Source organism: Diadema antillarum, unplaced genomic scaffold, assembly GCF_040938485.1.
Source record: "Diadema antillarum isolate AM-2024a unplaced genomic scaffold, OU_Dant_1.0 seq00000085_RagTag, whole genome shotgun sequence".
In the NCBI taxonomy this organism is placed as follows: Eukaryota; Metazoa; Echinodermata; class Echinoidea; order Diadematoida; family Diadematidae; genus Diadema; species Diadema antillarum.
Window position 1 is genome coordinate 502,300 of NW_027271177.1, and position 18,409 is coordinate 520,708.

The following is an 18,409-nucleotide window of genomic DNA, read 5'->3' on the forward strand; positions in this document are numbered from 1 at the left end:
CGGTGAAAGTGGAATCATTATAGTGGTATTGATAGGGATGTTCCTTACTGATTTATGTATGGCCATATTATGACTGGTCACGAGCGCTAGATTTTGCACTCATCAGCTTAGTGATATCTCCATGACATAAATTACATCACCATGGCAACGCTTGGTCACCAAAGCACCATTACAAACTTAGGGGGAAACTCGACGGCTGTTAACGGAATGAACGTGGGATTATTTCTAACATATTCCATATTGCATATGTTTAGTTTAATCACGATTAAATTATGCACAATCATTTGCTATTATAAAACGACGATACACGTGTTTCAGTAAAGTGTTTTATAAAGATACAAACACGACAAACATCCTTGGGAAAAAAAGTGTTCATTCATTTCCAGTGCATATTCATTTAACGGTGACTGATTGCAAAAATGATATAATGGAAACAAGAACTTTTTGAGATTAATATTTTCTTTATTACGATGTTGGTAAAGTAAAGGAAAGTGTGAAAAAGTGACTACCGTACATCTTCATCAAGGACCCCTTTGAAAATCAGCTCTAACTTTGGCTGAAAGGGCAATCCGTCCCATGAGTGCAGAATGAATGAAAAAAAACAACCAAATATATATATATATATATATATATATATATATATATATATATAAAATACAGAGAGAGAGAGAGAGAGAGAGAGAGAGAACAATAGCTAGTTAAGATTCATAGATCTCATCCCCAAAACATCGCCGTACGTAGGCCTGCATGTTTTCCCATTATACTTTCCGCGAAGACAGACATTCACGTTGCACATAATGTATATTTCTATGAAACCTTATCTGACAAAAAAGAAAAATACCATATTTCGGTCGAGATACTCTTTATTTTTCTCACATGCTTTTGTTCTTACAGCTTCACCCGCAGCTGATTTCAGGCCAATGTAATAGAACTCGATGATGAGGGCTTGCGATAAAACAATCAACAAGCAAACAAACAAACAAACAAAAACCTGCAAGCAGAAATTCACAGTGTACTCCAATTGCTGGTGCAATTGTGATTTGGAGATTCAGGATACTGGGGCTCAATGCAGCGTATTAAACTGTGGCTAGACGAGTATGAAATTGATTTCAGTCTCATTTCATTAACTGCGTTCGACATTTCGAGCCGTCATTAACGCCTCATTCTTCCACATGATTATTGCGTCTGTCCTTGTAAAGTTTCGGTCGCGTTCATTTAATTGGACATGGCTTGCCAACGTCTTTTTCGTGCATTCACTTCACTTTCTGCCAGTCACTATTTTGTCATAAACCTCGGGTTTTTTTTTTCATTTCTACCCCTGTATTCAACCTAACCTTGATATGGCTTGTACCCATGAAATTAAATGCATAGGTTTTTTAGCATTTCATATTCACATCAGTGCCCCTTATCTAGTCTTACTTCATTCGCAATAACCTTGCTATTTGTTAAACTCATCATATCCTCTAACTTGTTGGAAACAAAACTTTTAAACTCTCACCTCTCAATTTTCTCCATGTACCATGTGTATAATGGCATGCATTCCTATTTTATTTTTTTTCAATTAATTTTACAATTGTCTGCAGAAAGGATCTAATTATCTATATATAACAAGGTGAACAGCTGGAAGTTCACATTATACGAAACTCTTCATATACAAAATGGACATACAGCAGGTAATGTCAATCGCAGAGGAAGATGAACATTCGGAAACGTGCAACACATGCACGTGTTTCGTGTTATATTTAGGAATAAAAATTAACCACGAGAAGAAATTATGCCTTTATATAGCACAACCATATTCACCATTAGAGGTATTCGACTTTACAGAGATACGGAAACAAAAACTAAATCACTCTTGAAACCCTCATCCCAAAGAAGTAAAAGCAACACCACCACCACCACCACCATCACTACCACAACCAACAACAACAACAGCAACACACACACAACACACACACACACACACACACACACACACACACACACACACACACACACACACACAAAATACACTGCATTTAAATCAATGTCATATTTGCAATTGATAATTATATAGATATTGATATAAAGGAAATTAAGCAAATGGGAAAAGGATAGAGACAAGAAGGGTGTTCATAGTTTGTTTTACCTTTGGATTTTATACATATTATATGGTTCCTAAACAGGAAAGAGCCGTAAGGTTCATCGATGGTTGTCGCACCAGTTTCACGAGGTTCTTTCGTCCTATCAGTGCCGGCAGCTTAAAGGAGCGATGCAGGCATCAGCCATGACATTGTCACATGCACCTTTTATTGAGTTTATGCAGAAATATTGTAATCTAGCTGGATCTATTCGAGATTCACTGATTTTCCGTTGTTATGCTGAAATTAATCGTTATTTATACGTGATTTAGTCTGGATTGTTTGATTATGTCAGTCATGTGGACATTGAATAATGTCATAATGTTTATGTTTGAGTTATGAATAAAAAGAAAGAACTGTATAACGAAAAAAAAATAAAGGAGCGTAAACCAGGTCAAGGAACTCCAGGGAAGCGACATGAGATAATGTTGATGATAATGATGATATGGAAAATTTTTATGAACAAAATGTTTCTATCCGCTTTACAATATACAAAAGACAAAATAATTAATAAATCAACTTCGAGTACAATCCACAATCACATAATCATTGGCTCTGTTTAGTGACAATTAATATCCCGTCCAGTCGATTTAAATCCCTGTAGATAATAGAAGTATAGCTGTAAGTAACAGTTTTATGCGGTAAGATTTTGAAATTCATGCTGAATACAGGCTTATTACTCGCTATGTTTGTCAACAACAACAACAACAACAAAAACAACAACAACAGGCGAGATGTTCCTTAAAAGTTAATCACCACACGGCGCAACATTATATAGATGATGACTGGCTGGGGAGGGAACATACCGAATGTTCCACCCGAACGTTTGGTACATGTTCCCGACAACAAAAGTCATCATCTGTTATATTATATGGGTTAGTCAAATACGTCAAATACGTCAACGTCAACCATCAGAACAACGCACTCGATCGCTCGCTCGCGCAGAGCCAAATTCACTGTGCACGGGTCCTTCTATCATTTGTTACGTGAAAATATTCTCCCATGGGCGAACATAACCAATGTTCCTCCATCACATGACTGTGTTTAGCCAATCACTAACCGGTATTTGACTAACCCATTTGATATTTATGAATGTTACATATCAGTATTTTGTGCAACCTAACGGTCTCCCGTAATTAAGAGGTATAATGGTAATTCCAAGGTTCAAGAGTTGAAATGGCCAATGTTTGCCCCTAAAAGGCAATAAACATCCGAGAGTGGTTTATTCACATTAATATAGCTTTTCAGCCCGGTAATCAATTTCAAAAATATATCGCGTTGCAAGTAGGCAAATGCGGCTGTTCAGGCGTAGACTACTTGAGTGGTTTTCTCCAGATCCACTTGCAAAGTCACAAACGTAAATATGACATGGATCAATAGCTGGCTAATCTATGCCATTAAAAAAACAAGAATATATGTATATAGCTCAGACTAAGGTCGATATGACCTCGAGATTGACAGCCGGTATTTGAGCAGATTGCTGAGGATATACCTCAATCCTTTTGCGTCTCTTTCCAAGGGACGAACTGAATGACTGGACTCTAGGGAAGGAGATACTGTAAACATTTTTTGTTTTTTCTTTTGGGGAGAAATTGGGGAACAGGGAAAAACACTTGAACCTCTCTTACAGTTAAAAAGAAGAAGCAAAATGGAATTGGTTTATCTATTAGCATACTAGTAGATTGGGTAATCACAGGATTGTGATGTAATGACAGCCGAACTTTTGATCGTCCATACATAAGGGTAATTACTATGTAAAATCTATTTCTATGAATTTGAAGGCACCTATGCACTCGTGAAACCCTTTTCCTATATTTATAGACTATTTTGATGTTTTATACATTGTACATGTACATTGTATTTGTTCAATGAACGACTGATATATCATCAATGGTTGGGTGGAATGTTTTCAAAGAAATGGAATTTCTACACAGGAGCAACATCGGAGTTTTTGCTTCCAAATGCTCTAATATGTTAGTAAGACAACGAAGAGCTGAAAAAGAGCATAATTATACATGCACGTGTTATACTTTTAGGCAGATCAATGGACACAACCTCGCTTCGTACACGGGCTCATTAGAAAACGAAAAAACAAACAAACAATGTCTGCCTGAGAATTCCTAACATGGGCATATGGACATTGTTGGCGGATTTCTTATGTATATGTAATGACATATCACTGACTCAAAGTCCGTATAGTGTTTTTTTTAATCATTCAAAAAGCATGTATATCCTATAGATATAGGATGATATTCATATAATATACACACGTAGGATATTATATATGTGTATATATACATTGATACAGAAAAAGCTGTAAAAGAGTATGCTCATAATTATACATAACATGTCGTTGTGTAACTTTTGAATGCATATGCAATGAAAAAGACATACGTGAATCTTATATTAAAAATTTGGTATGCCAGCCACACTGAACTGAGACCACGTGACTTGGACTGACCAATTGATGACGTGGATTATGCAACCTGGCATGCGAATTCATATCTCAAATTTCACTCATGAAACTTGCTGAAATATAATAACCTTTAAGGTACAGCTTCCCATCTTTCTGGTATGAAGGGTACAAAATTGCACCCTTACTTTGCACCCTAAAAGAAAAGATATCACTTCAAGCAATTCTCGAGATATAGGTTTGATATGAAAAATACTTGGAAAATTCTGAAACAGGCCATGAATGTTCCGAGTAAGCACTCTGACATTGATAAAATTAAAGTGAATGATGAAGTGATTAATGATTCTCTTCATATTGCAAATATTTTCAATTCCTATTTTTCAAAAATAGGTGAAAATTATGCTCAAACTATTCCTGCAACAGAAACTCATTTTACTGAATTTTTAGGTCAGCGCAACTCTGATTCCATATTTTTTACACCAACTAATAGATTTGAAATTATTGATATAGTTTCCTGTTTTGAGAACAAACGAAGTTCTGGTTATGATGAGATAGATAATTTCATACTTAACGGTGTTATTTCCTCGATTGCTGATCCACTTGTTCATATATCTAATTTGTCAATCCTCAACGGTGTGTTTCCGGATAAAATGAAATTGGCTAAAGTAATACCAATATTTAAGAAAGGTGATAAACTTGAAGTCAGTAATTATCGCCCAATTTCATTATTGTCTTCACTTTCTAAGGTTTTAGAAAAACTTATTTATAAGAGAATGAGCAATTTTTTAAAGGTACATGAAGTTTTTACGAACTATCAGTTTGGTTTTCGTGAGAAACATAGTACTTCGCATGCTCTTTTATATTTCGTTGATAGAATAGTTCATGCCATCGATAATCATTCTCATTTAGTTAGTATTTTCTTGGACTTCTCCAAGGCCTTCGACACCATCAATCATGACATTTTACTTTATAAATTATCGCATTATGGAGTACGTGGGAAGGCCTTGGCGTGGTTCAAGAGTTATTTGTTCGATAGAAAACAATTTGTTACAATTAAAAACAATGATTCAGTTATCAGAGAAGTCAAATGTGGCGTCCCACAGGGAAGTCTTTTAGGGCCGTTATTGTTCATTATTTATATCAATGATTATTGTCGTGTATATCTGATGATCTCTCTTTTATTCATTTTGCAGATGATACTAACGTATTTTTTTTTGCCCATAATGATATTGATTTTCTTGTTCACAAAATTAACATTGAATTGAATAAAGTGACAAATTGGGTCAGAGCTAATAAGTTATCACTTAACCCGTTGAGGACGAGTCCCGAGTATACTCGGGCAAGGGTCTATGGGAAATGCGTGTTGTAGCAAAATCAAACCGTCCTCAACGGGTTAATGCTCAAAAAACGAAATATATGATTTTCAGCAATACTGTTGATAGTTTAAACACTAATATAGTTTTAGATGATTCTCATCTACAAAGAGTATCAAATATTAAATTCTTGGGGGTCATTGTAGATGATAAATTTTCCTGGAAATCACATGTTGATAATATTTGTAATATAATATCGCGTAATACAGGTGTTATTAATAGATTGAAATTTCATATTCCTCAAAAAACATTACTTATGTTATATTCGTCGTTAATATTGCGTCATTTGAATTATGGAGTTTTAGTATGGGGCAACACGCATCAGAATTTACTTGAAAGAGTGTCCCTCTTGCAAAAGAAAGCCCTCCGCATTATCTGCCATTCCCCTGTACGTTCTCATACAAACACGTTGTTTACCTCCAATAAGCTCTTAAAAATTAAAGATTTATTTTTGTATAACTTAGGCCAATTTATGTATAAGTATTGTAATAATTTGCTTCCGTCTATTTTTAATTCCATGTTCCTAAAAAACCAATCATTTCATGAATATCCCACTAGGCGTTCCAATGAATTTCACTTACCCCTCTTACGCACGATTCTTGCTAAAAATACACTTATTTATATCGGCCCAAATTATTGGAATTCTCTGAATCATGATATAAAAAACGCCCCATCCATACATTCTTTCAAGAGGAGACTGAAGTCCTTTCTATTGCAGTCGTATGACTTTCCAGGACTCAACTAGCCATTTGGCCTTCTTTCTCACATACAGACTTACTTTTTCCTCTTTGAAGAATAAATTCTAATCTTTTGAATGTCTGCTGCTATATACGCTTTCGCCAAAAGAGTCAAAGACATGAATGTCTGTCTTATTCCTGTTCTCACGTCCCTTCATTTCCTTGCTTTTCTCCTTTCAGACACTACAATCACTTTTTTCCCCTCCACAACCATTTTCTTTTTCCCTTGATACACTTCTGTCGAAGATCGCTGTCTCTGTTGTGCATTTTCGTTTGCTATTTTGTCTTCTATTTGTTCATCGTTTCCATTCCGTTTTGTCCCGTACAGCCTTTTCTTCAGTAGTTGTTTTGCTGTCTAGTCTTGTTTCATGTTTTTTTCGCGTCTGTTTGTCTTGTCCATCCCGTTTTGTCCCGTACAGACTTTTCTCCAGCAGTTGTTTTGTTGTCTAGTCTTGTCCTATGTTGTTCACGTCTGTAATAGTAAGTGTATTTATCTGTGATTCTAGTTCTCAGTGGGCTTCCAGACTTCTTCCTCTTTTTTTTCCTCTCCTATTGTATTTATAATGCTTTAATTAATTTTTCCATGGATGTTATTATTCCAGAGGGGCCCACATTCTACAAGCTCTGTCTTTTTAGTGGGTCTCTCCATTTTTCTCACTTTAAGCAAAGTTATACATGTACTATATTTAGATCACTTCTGTTTTTTTTTTACTACAATGTATAATTACTATGTGGTCCTCCTCAATTGTTTTATATTCTTTTCGATACATAATGTTCTGTTTACCTTATTCTCTGTTGTCAAAAGAAGTGTAACTTATATGTTTTGTCGAAAAATGAAATAAACTTTGAATTGAAAAAAAAAATTGAAGTTGGACCCCTTTTTTCTTAGGGTGCATGACCATAAAAACAACAGCAATAAAAGTCATCCTCTGCCAACTGGAGCACTATGATTCATGTCCCTTGTCGACATGGGTCTGAGTCCAAGAGAGACCCAGACGGCTGCTACTCAAGGCTTTAGGCACGCGGAGAGTTATTCTAAGAGATCACGGTTTTCACCATGCTCCCTGCGCAGTCTGTGTTGTGACATTTTTCTCCTTTATTTTGTGTTTTTCGTTCATACCACTATACTTGTTACCTTTCAGCCCCAACGCTTCCAAGTGGTCTTCCTTCCATGGCGGCGTTAAGGAAATGAACGTGAATGGGACGTCCATTTTGGATTGTGCCGTCATCATTTTCGCTGTCCTTTGGCACATTGCGGCAAAGCTCCGATGCAGCCAAGGAGCCTCTGCGGATGTCTCCCACAGTGGTGCAGGTAGCGCGCTGCATGGAGAACACCAATCCCCCGTTCAGCCTGATAAGCCGGCGCAGCGTGTCCAGTGATCTCTCATAGCTCTCCTTCGTGGACTTGTCGATGGTGAGGATGAGGCGGTTCTCGGCGTCGCGGAGCTCGCCCGTCCTCTTGTTGTAGACGCCGTGGAGCCCGTGCTCGACGATGTCGGCCCCCATGAGCTCCTCGTGGAGAGAGACGCGAAGACCGACGGTGATCTTGAGGACGTAGAGGAAGATGAATGATGTGAGGGCCGTCCATACACAGAGACATACCACAGAGAGAAGCTGGACCCCCAACAGCCAGAAACCTCCACCCTTGATTAATCCTGCACCAGAGAGACAAATCTTACATCATTCATATCAGGCGGCGGTACGTTTGTAACACTTGTAACATAACCTATGATAACCTCATTCTTAATGGGATAGTATAGTTTTGGTTGAGATAGGGGAATCAGATTGTGACTTTTTGAGAGGTAATAAGAAACTTACAACTGACAAAGCTATACCATTTCATTCAGTACCGCAATGGCCAAAGCAATTGACGGTTTCTTGAAAAAAAAAATGAAGAGTAGTATTTCAAAACTAGTCATTATACATAAAACAGTCAACCACAAAAGCATAAAAAAAAACCCCGCAAATTAACAGTATTTACTTCCCTCTTTGGGCTTCACTCATGTATTTCTGCGAAAAAAAAAGGAAATCCGGAATACTGAAAAAAGGACTACAAAAAGTTTGTAGGAATGAAATTTCATTTTTAGTCAAGGTTGAGGCTAACCATCATGGCGATTGAACGTCCCAAGGGTGTCAACCTCGCCAAATATCCCCACAGCCAGTAGGCCCCAGATGGCTGGAAAGAGATGGACGGGCACGACGCTGACGGGGTCGTCGAGCTTCAGCTTGGACATCAGTGGAGTGGCAGCGCAGCCGATGACGGCGCCCACGGCACCGATGACGATGGATTGCCACGGGTGGGCAAGCGCGCAGTAGGCTGTGAGAGATAAATGGATATCCTTATAGGTATACATGAATGCATTGAAGGGCTTGCTTCCAAAAGGCGCTAGATCCACTGAAAAAATGACGCCTTTCACTTAGATGTATATATATATATATATATATATATATACGTGTATAGATAACTGGCTGAGGTACAATGGACTACTGCTAAACGAGAAAAAGTGTGAATACATGATTGTCACACCTATGCGGAAAAAACGCCTCTTTGATAACGTTAAGGTTACGGTTAATGATTTTTGCGTACAACAAAAAAGCTTCTGTAAGTATTTAGGTGTGACCTTAAACGACACCCTGACGTGGAACAATCACATTGCCAATGTAAAGGCCAAACTCTCTTCTGCGTTGTACTGCTTCAAGAGAATAAGGCCATATATTCCGCAAGACACCGTCCTTATTTTATACAAAGGGTTGATTCAGCCCTATTTGGATTATTGTTCAATTGTGTGGAGGAACGCCAGTAAAAGTCTAGTAAATCAAATAAGTGTTTTGCAGAAGAGGGCTCTCCTCACCATTCTATTAGTAGATAATCGTTTCAGTAGTCGAGCCTTATGTGAATTATCTGGCGTAGAAGCAATTATGAATCGCTGGGAAAAACACGCGGCAATATTTATCTTTAAAGTATTACACCAGTTATTGCCATTATTTATCTGTAAAAAAAGTGGTTATCAAAATAGATAAACATAATTTACGTAATTCACGTAATATTATCATACTTCCAAAACCCAGAACAAATTTCATGAAATTTGGATGCATTTATTCCAGTGTTAAAATATTCCATAACCTCCCCGAAAATGTAAGAATACTAAGTAATTTGAAGGCTTTTGAAAGAATGTTAGAGTATGTGTTATAGTGTGGATTTCATAACTATGTTTGAGCTAATTTGTCTGAATTTACGCGAACTTGTTTGTGTCACCCTCTTTTGTAGCGTTTGTGCTTAGTGGTAACGTTTATATTCCTCTTTTTTTTTTGTTCTTGGTATCTAGTTTCTGCTATATTGTAATGTAAATCATTATGTTATGCATGTTGTTTTTTATGTGTTTTTTTGTAATTATTGATTTACTTTGATTGATTTGTTAACTGTTGTGTTGTTTTTGTTGTTGATGTAACACTGTACTCACGGCCTCTCTGAAAAACAGCCTCATCTGGCTGATCGAGGGCATTTTATCCCGTGATTAAATAAAATAAAACAAACAAACAAACAAACATATATATACATGTATATATATATATATATATATATATATATATATATGCTGTTACCCTGAGGAAGATCCGTGCAAGGGTCGAAAATTTGGTTTACAAATAAATGAAGTTGCAGTCTAATGCATTACAGTATGTCAACTTGTTTGTCTTCATCGTCTTCATGCTCTTATTCCAACACGCGGATAATAATACCATTATATATATATATATATATATATATATATATATATATATATATATAAAACTAACGTGAAGTGGCTTTGGCCACGTAAGTGATGGGTGCTGAATTATTTCGTATAATAGTGACGGACAGGAGGAGGCAGTTGACGTTGCGTTCGTTCACTCTATTTAAGTGCTTTTTATGTCAATACCCAGCTTTCTACCCTTCGACGGGCCTTTGTCAGAGCTTTGGGAATCAACATAACAAAAAAAAAAGAAGCTTCCAAATTGCAACAAACTTGAACAGAATAAAGAAATACAAAATAGAAAAGGAACTTAACGTAAATTCATCAGAACAGCAATTTGACGTAAAAGAACATGCACGGAGGTGTTTGCAATAAAACAGCAATATATCATAATAATTTATATATATATATATATATATATATATATATATATATATCAATAGATAGATAAATATATATGTGTATACATATATATATATATATATATATATATACATAGAGAGAGAGAGAGAGAGAGGAAGAGAAACAGACATAATCAATATGTAGATCAGTGTTATTGTAACGCAGAAAGTGAGTCTGTATCGGTGTAGATGTAGATGATGCTTGTCATAAATGAGATACTTGGGAAGTGATGTTACCGTTTTAACCAAAACATTCTGCTCATCATCGGAACCTCACTCCGAAGACATTATTTTGAAAACTTCAAGTGAAAGTGAGAAAAATTGCGTCGTTGTTGCGATGGACTTGAAGCACCAAATATAGAATAACTCAAGATGGCAATGATCTCATTTTGGGCAATTTTAACAAAACTTCTTGTTAGTATGAATTTGATTATTGAACCGTTTGCAGGACAGTGTTAAAGGGATATAGTAAAATATCGGTTTAGGCGAGAATTCAACTTTTAACTTTTTTTTGCAAGATATTTAAAAATCACTTCATGACAATTCAAAATTCTCCAAATTTAGGAGGAATTCAAAGTTTTCTGCATGATGATCTTTTTTAAATGACTGAGATATCAACAAAGAAAAGTAAAACAAAGCGATCTTATTAAAAGGTGGGTCCCGCCTTTTATTAGCATCACTTTGCTTGGGATATTTCAGCCATTTCAAAAACCAACAAACTTTGAATTCATCTAGAATTATACATTCTCTCATTATTACATAAAAGGTTTCTTATCATTTCAAAAATCAGCATTAAAAAAGGTTAGGAAACCCGAATCCCCATCTCAACCGAAACTGCACCATCCCTTTTAAAACCATTCACCAACATAATATGCCAAAGTTTTGCATTAGCATTCAGGTAATTCCTCCGAACTTGACCTAGTTGTAAAGGTAGCAAGCCTAGTCACGTGCGGATACCATGGTTATGTACCTCGATCCTACCCATGGTACCGGAAGGCCGTGACAACATGTTGGGAATTAGTGGGATTAGGTAATCTGTATAAAAGGACAATACATTAGGTTTCTCGACATGCGCCAAATGCCGAAAAAAGGGCCATTATGCATATCAAGGGTTTAGGGCGCTTCAAAAATTGACGACACGAATTCACCAATGGAAAATTTCAGTGCAATTAAGTTTAATTACAATTTCATTGTTAATTTTCAACAAAACAAAATGACACTTCGCTCCTTGTAGACTATATGTGACCCTGCACCTCAAAACAAACAAAAAGTCGCCAGACATGAATTTTTAGTTAAGACAATATTCTGAAAGAGAAGACTTTAAGCTTTAAATTGATGTATAACTCAAATCAAATGGACTCTCCTAACCTATCTAAATATTGGAAAGAAAGCACAAACTCAGGAAAAGTGTGAACTGAGAAAAGAGGCTCTGATGTACAGTGTCTATTCAAGCGCTTAATCTTCACCAAACCGTGCTGGCTGTGCGATGAATGGGACAAAAAACAAAACAAAACAGGAAGTAAACCACCAGAGTAACAACAATGAAGGAATTATCGGATTAAACTGAAATTAAGCATGCCTCATTAGCACATTCTGTCCATAATGAATGTCAACTTTCAAAGCAGTAGCATTATCCTTTCAAAAGTTATTAGAGTTGAAAGTGAAGAGTGTGGACAAGCTTTTTCAGAAATGAAAAAGGGATTCCAAAGACACACCTAGTCACACTATTCTACCAAAAATGTTCGAGATAAACTGCTAAAAAAACACACTTTCCTGCCCGTTTTATGATACCAAATTGTAGCATAATGTAAAAGAAGACCCGCTCTTTCAGAAAATATGAAAAAGTCAAGTTCGGCTAGGTTGACCCATTTCACTTATTTTCAGTCCTCACGCAAAATCAGTGTGTGCGACTTTATGTTCGTTTTGAGGTGCACGGTCACATATGCACTGTATGATAAACGGAGTCTAGGTCTTATACATTAGCATATATATATATATATATATATATATATATATATATATATGACAATGAATCATTGCAAGAATTCATCAAAATGAGTCAAAATAAATTGAGACAATCTCTGAAGAGATAATTCTTGTTATGTGTTGGCCCCTCCGAAGAAGAAAATCAGTAAAGAAATAAGCTTGGATGCCCACTTAGGAGACACGTAGTACGACAGTGTAGAGACAAGCTGAAGAACAACAACATGAAACAAGACTGATACCACAACAAGACTTCTTGAAACAAAACTGACATGACAATGATGACAACGAGACAATAATCATGAGACAAGACTAACGTGACAACAAGACCAGAGAACTGCAGAAAAGACGAGTATACTATTCGAAGACAGCGACCTGCAGAAATATATCGAGAAGTGATTGTACAGCGTGAAAAGGAAAGGAAGTGGATGAACTGCGGATATGACTTGAAGAGAGACTATAAAGCTTGACAAAAACCGTAATATCTGCACTCGTGTATATACAATCGACGCAATAAAATATGCGGAAATTCATGTGGATTTTGCAAATAAGTAACAAAGTAGGCCTACAGGCCAATTTGATTCTGCATGTCATGTGGAATGACGAGATTAAAAAACAAACAAGCTTCTTATTCTTTTGGGAAAAAGATATAAGATAGTTGACAGGGACATACACGGATATCATGTACGATAAGGAAGAAAGGGCTTCAGAACGCGTGCCATTTCCAGTCAGCCCGACTTTTAATACCCATGCTACATGACTTTATGGCATTCAAAACAACAAAGCGGAGCAGGTAGATAATAAAAAAATCACCCTCCATCAAGAAATATGCAATACATTATCGACAAACTGAAAAACTGAACGGGAATAATAGAGGTCATGTTTAATGTATGGTGCTTGTCAAGGCTCAATTTTGTCCAGAAAGGCAAACGTTGACGGCCTAGTTTTGTTAATCCTGGCGTCAATGGTACACGTCGTAAATAATGTGTTTTTTTCACTCTCAAGAAATGGCATTTGGGGCGTTCTTATTTTCAGAACCTCTTAGATGTAGAAGCGGTAGCTCTTCTTTCTTTTAGATTCGTGTCCTTCTATCCAGCAACTGAAAAAAGGAAACTCGAATGAAGATAGCGCACTCCTACACAATGGAGGAAAAATTGCGAGGTCGAAAGTGACATGCCATCTCTTCCTGAGTATCCTACATTGTCATATCATTCTTTTTTTAATGCTAAAAGGTTTGGATAGTCTATATCATCTAACATTGAACTTTAGTGACTAATTTTAGACAATGAAAGAGAGAGAGAGAGAGAGAGAGAGAGAGGGAGAGAGAGAGAGAGAGAGAAAATTGCTTTTCAATAGGAGAAAACAAACAAACAAGTATACCGATGAGTTCACAATGGAGAAAATTTTCCAGCCTGTACATTCGTTATTGCTTATTCTGATAATAAAGTACATTTACTGTGGTAGGAACGTCCTTGCTTTGTATTGTAGAGAATTTAATCAGTTAATGCAACCTCCGAAATTTGAATTCATGCCATCAGCAAAGAATCGTACTGAAAAAAAAAAATGCGGCATGTCATGTTGGTTGCTAATCTGGTGTGACAACTCGATGCAATAATTACCCGTTATAGAAACCAGCGATGCAAGGACAGAGTTGATCAACCAGCCGATGTTGAATTTCCGACCAAGGGTAAGATAACTACACGGGTAAAGATGGAAGACAATACTCTATGCTAACAATGTACATTAAGATTAATTTCTAGCATTGAAATGACGAAACAAGATGCATGGTATAGTGCTGCTTTCAGAAGAAAACAAGCAAGCAGACAAACAAACAAACAACCTTGTTGCAATTATTTATCGAAAGAAAATGATTGTACACTGTACTTGTTTTTCTTTCCAGCATTTTCATTTCGACATGTTGTATCTAGCGGTCAATACAGTGAATTTACAGTTGTTATGTCTGTATATGTACATCCATTAAATGTGATGTTCGACGAAAAATGCGTAGGCCTACACATGAATCATACCGGAGAATATATCTTTTAATGTTTTTTTTTTCGAAGATTGCAGTCACGATTTACTGTTGACAGTTGAAAACCGTACATAAGGAGGGAAAAAAGGAAGCGTAATTACCTAAGAGCTATTCCTGTTATCCCTCCAGAAATGGATGCAAGGATAGTAGAAACTGCCGATCTGGGAATTCAAAATAGGATTTAAATATGATGAAACCGATATTATACAAAAGTGGTTATCACGTAACAGTGCACCATGCCCTGATTTTTGTCATTACATTTTGATCGTGGTAAAAGTAGGGAGAAAGCTCGGGTGTCTGGAATGAATTCCTCTGTCTTATGACCATGCTTCGTCAATATAAGTTTGCCCTTTGGTATTAAAGCACGCAGTCCAGTTTTGCTGTCTTATCAAGCTCAAATTTGTCTGAAGGTATAGCATTGGAATTAATCAAATAGGAATGCATTAAACTTTATAACGGAAAACTATATATATATATATATATATATATATATATATATATAGCTGTGTAATTATAAACATGTATAATATACGTGAAGTATGAATACATTATGTTATATCTATAACTATTTGTTTGAAAGCAAGTGTAAAACTAAAGGACACAACCTTACTGAAGTTAAATCCGTCTCCCGAAATTAGATAAAACTGATATGATAGGAGCACTTCAGGGCAGGACAAAATGAATAATTTTGAATGCACGAATGAACAACAAACACCTAGAAATGGTTGCATGTGGAATCGTCTACGGAAAGAGAAACCTCTCCCCTTATGCTGCGCACTATCTATCAATCTACATAATGAACAACTAAAGTAATGTGCTTCATGAACGCGTCTTTGTTCCATTTGCGGCGCAAGCAAAAAATAAGCACTAAAGCATACTTACTTTATTGTTAGGATCCATTTCTGACCGGCTACGCCGTACGTGCTGCCGCAGTTGAAACCAAGCCATCCCCACCTTAGCATAAAAGTGAAATGAATTGCTAATGAAATGACGGTTTGCAGAGAGGTATTAGCTCAATGACTGATTTGCATATCTTTCTTGTTGTTTCTGTGATTATTTGATCAAATCATTCTTGCTAAACAGCTCCTTTGTAGTTTATCAATTTAAATCGGTTTTTAGTATCAACGAATAATACAAGTCAACGCTGCATTTACCGAAATACTTGTATATGTAATTTACTAAAATCGCTATTCCCCAAAAGCCGCTTTTAAGTTGTTTATCTATTTTTTGTCATCTATATCAACACATAACAGAAATGGAGGCTGAAGTTACCAAATCTAAGCGCAATTATTTACAAACTAAGCCTATAAACAAATCTTAGGAAATACAATATAGTGTAAGGATTGTCATTTAATCACAGAACATAGGACAGCATACCTGAAGAGCGAAAAAAAGTATGTAAATGGATTTCATTAGTCTCTTTATTACTATACAGGCATGGAAAGTAATTTTTCCTCAGAATTTGTTTTCATGCACTGACATAAATATACATATATACGATCAATCAGAACCAACACAGTGCCTCAAGTGATCTCATATTGCTCTGAATTCTGATAACATCAGTATTCAGCACATTCCAAATATCTTGAAATCCAGCCATTTTCCGAAACCCCAGGAACTGAGAAGAATTTATGTGGGAAATAATAATAAGGTCAGGCAAACGTCGAAATGAAAATTTTCGATTTTATGGATTTTTTTAAACAATACCAAATCATCATTTACCTTGAGGAGAGAATATATGTTGTGGCATGAAAGTAATTAAACGTCATGGGTTTGACCTACTGCATTGCATTGCTAACAAAATTCCCTTATAACGTCTTACGGGAAAAAAAATCAAAATTCTTAGTGATGACATAAAGCGCGTTGAAGAAAGAACCTCTCTATCTAGTTGGTATTGTGCATTATCATAAGTTTCAAGTTTTCTTTAATATTCATATCCCCTCCCGGGAAGTAACAATTGTCATCATCGTCATTATCATCATCGGCATCATTATTGTTAGTATCGTTATTATTATCATCATTACTCCTACTATAATTGATGCTGTTGTCGTTATTGCTATCATCATTGACACCAACATCATGAGTAGCAGCAACATCATTCCAACGTCACTTCGGTTACCACAATTATAATAAAAATTGCTACCGCCATTGAATGTCACACTTATCATGTGGTACTCGCATCAACTTTAAAGAACGTATTGATTCTAAGAAGGGTTAAGATATGATAAGCGGGAATTAGAAGTTAGATACTAGTCTGTAAACATTATGTAATGAAAGGCCTAAATGAATAAATTGTTTCAAAATCGTATGTTCTAAACTCACCACAACATGAAGAGACCAAGGAGTGTGTTGATAGGACTGCCTTGAACTGGCTTATCCTCCTGGGGTCCAAACCGACCGTGTCGAGGCCCCAACATGATGATAGCCACCAGACCAGTTACCCCTCCTAACAGGTGTACCGGCCCCGCCCCTGAAATATCGACCACACCCATGGTGTGTAGCCATCCATTGGGAGCCCAGATCCAATGGGCTGGGACGGCGTACACGAAGGTGTTGAGAAAGGAGAAGATGATGTAGGCTTCGAGCTTTGTCCGCTCCGCCATCGCGCCACTCACAATTGTCGTGGCCGTGGTTGCGAAGGAAGCGTGGAAGAAAAAATGAGCGAAGAGGTGACCGAGCTCGGCGTCGACTCGCATACTGTCTACAAAAAAGTCACCGATGCCAATGTATGGGTTCGAGCCTTCATTGACGCCGAAGCTGAGGCCGTAGCCGAACATCCAAAACGATATGCCACCGAAGAGGACGTCGACGGCGTTCTTGACCATGATGTTGACCTCGTTTTTCAGCGTCACGCTCCCGGACTCGAGAAGGCCGAAACCGGACTGCATGGTGAAGATGAGAAAGGCGCTGGTCAAGATCCACGTAGCATCGTCCCACGTCGCCGCGCGATATGCAGTCGGACTTCTCTCCGTTGAATTCGTCACCAGTCCGGCACTAGTCGAAGGCGCTGCCATCGTAGTCATGATCGCTTATACACGAACTGTCCACTGCTCGACGTCGTTTTGACACGTTTTCCTTAAATAAAAATCCCAGCCGTCTCACTGGATATACAGTTCGAGCAGCAAATGTAGGTCGGCGAGTTACACATCCGTGATTTTCAGGGAGAAATTATTTCGCGGGTCCATATAGCGCCACAGATGCTGTGTTATTGCCATGCATCACGTATATCATAATTTAGACAGCTACACAATTGGTGTGTGAAAAGACACACCGTACCAGTGGGGAGCGGTGAGAGTATGAATTATGTTCCTTGCGTCAAACATCCTGAAAAGCAAACTACTTGATTTTTGTCTTTGATAGTCATTATCTATTACCTTAAGTCAAAGTTTTTGCGAGAACACAGTGTGTCAAACTAGCACTGTTTACGTTTTCACTTAATCACAAGAAACTGAATATACTTTCGTCCACGTGCCTTCACAGGTTTTACGTTGATTTTTTTTTTCTGTCCAGTAATGAAATGTTCACGGGTATGACGTCAACAAGATACGCGATTCCGTTCTGATATTTTTACAAGCATCCAGTTACAATTCATCGAGCCTGGGTTGATTCATACCTTTTA

The 18,409-nt window shown here is 37.0% G+C and overlaps 1 protein-coding gene across 1 annotated transcript; it reads right to left on the reverse strand.

The window, feature by feature from the left end:
• Window positions 1-7,774: 7,774 nt before the first annotated feature.
• On the reverse strand, window positions 7,775-17,813 carry LOC139726463 (putative ammonium transporter 3). The gene is made up of 6 exons (XM_071637418.1): window positions 17,113-17,813; window positions 15,673-15,744; window positions 14,892-14,951; window positions 14,378-14,454; window positions 8,748-8,960; window positions 7,775-8,298 (listed from the first exon to the last, which is right to left on the reverse strand). Exons 1-6 carry the CDS (start codon window positions 17,811-17,813, stop codon window positions 7,775-7,777), a joined length of 1,647 nt encoding a protein of 548 aa, XP_071493519.1.
• Window positions 17,814-18,409: the final 596 nt, after the last annotated feature.

Bases quoted from the DNA above. Each gene is read 5' to 3' on its own strand.
- LOC139726463 (XM_071637418.1), bottom strand. From the start codon at position 17,813: ATGACTACGATGGCAGCGCCTTCGACTAGTGCCGGACTGGTGACGAAT. The intron at 8,961-14,377 runs GTAATTATTGCA...TATCTCTCACAG, and splicing joins ATCGCTGGTTTCTATAACGG to CCTACTGCGCGCTTGCCCAC. The intron at 8,299-8,747 runs GTTAGCCTCAAC...TCTCTGGTGCAG, and splicing joins GACGTTCAATCGCCATGATG to GATTAATCAAGGGTGGAGGT.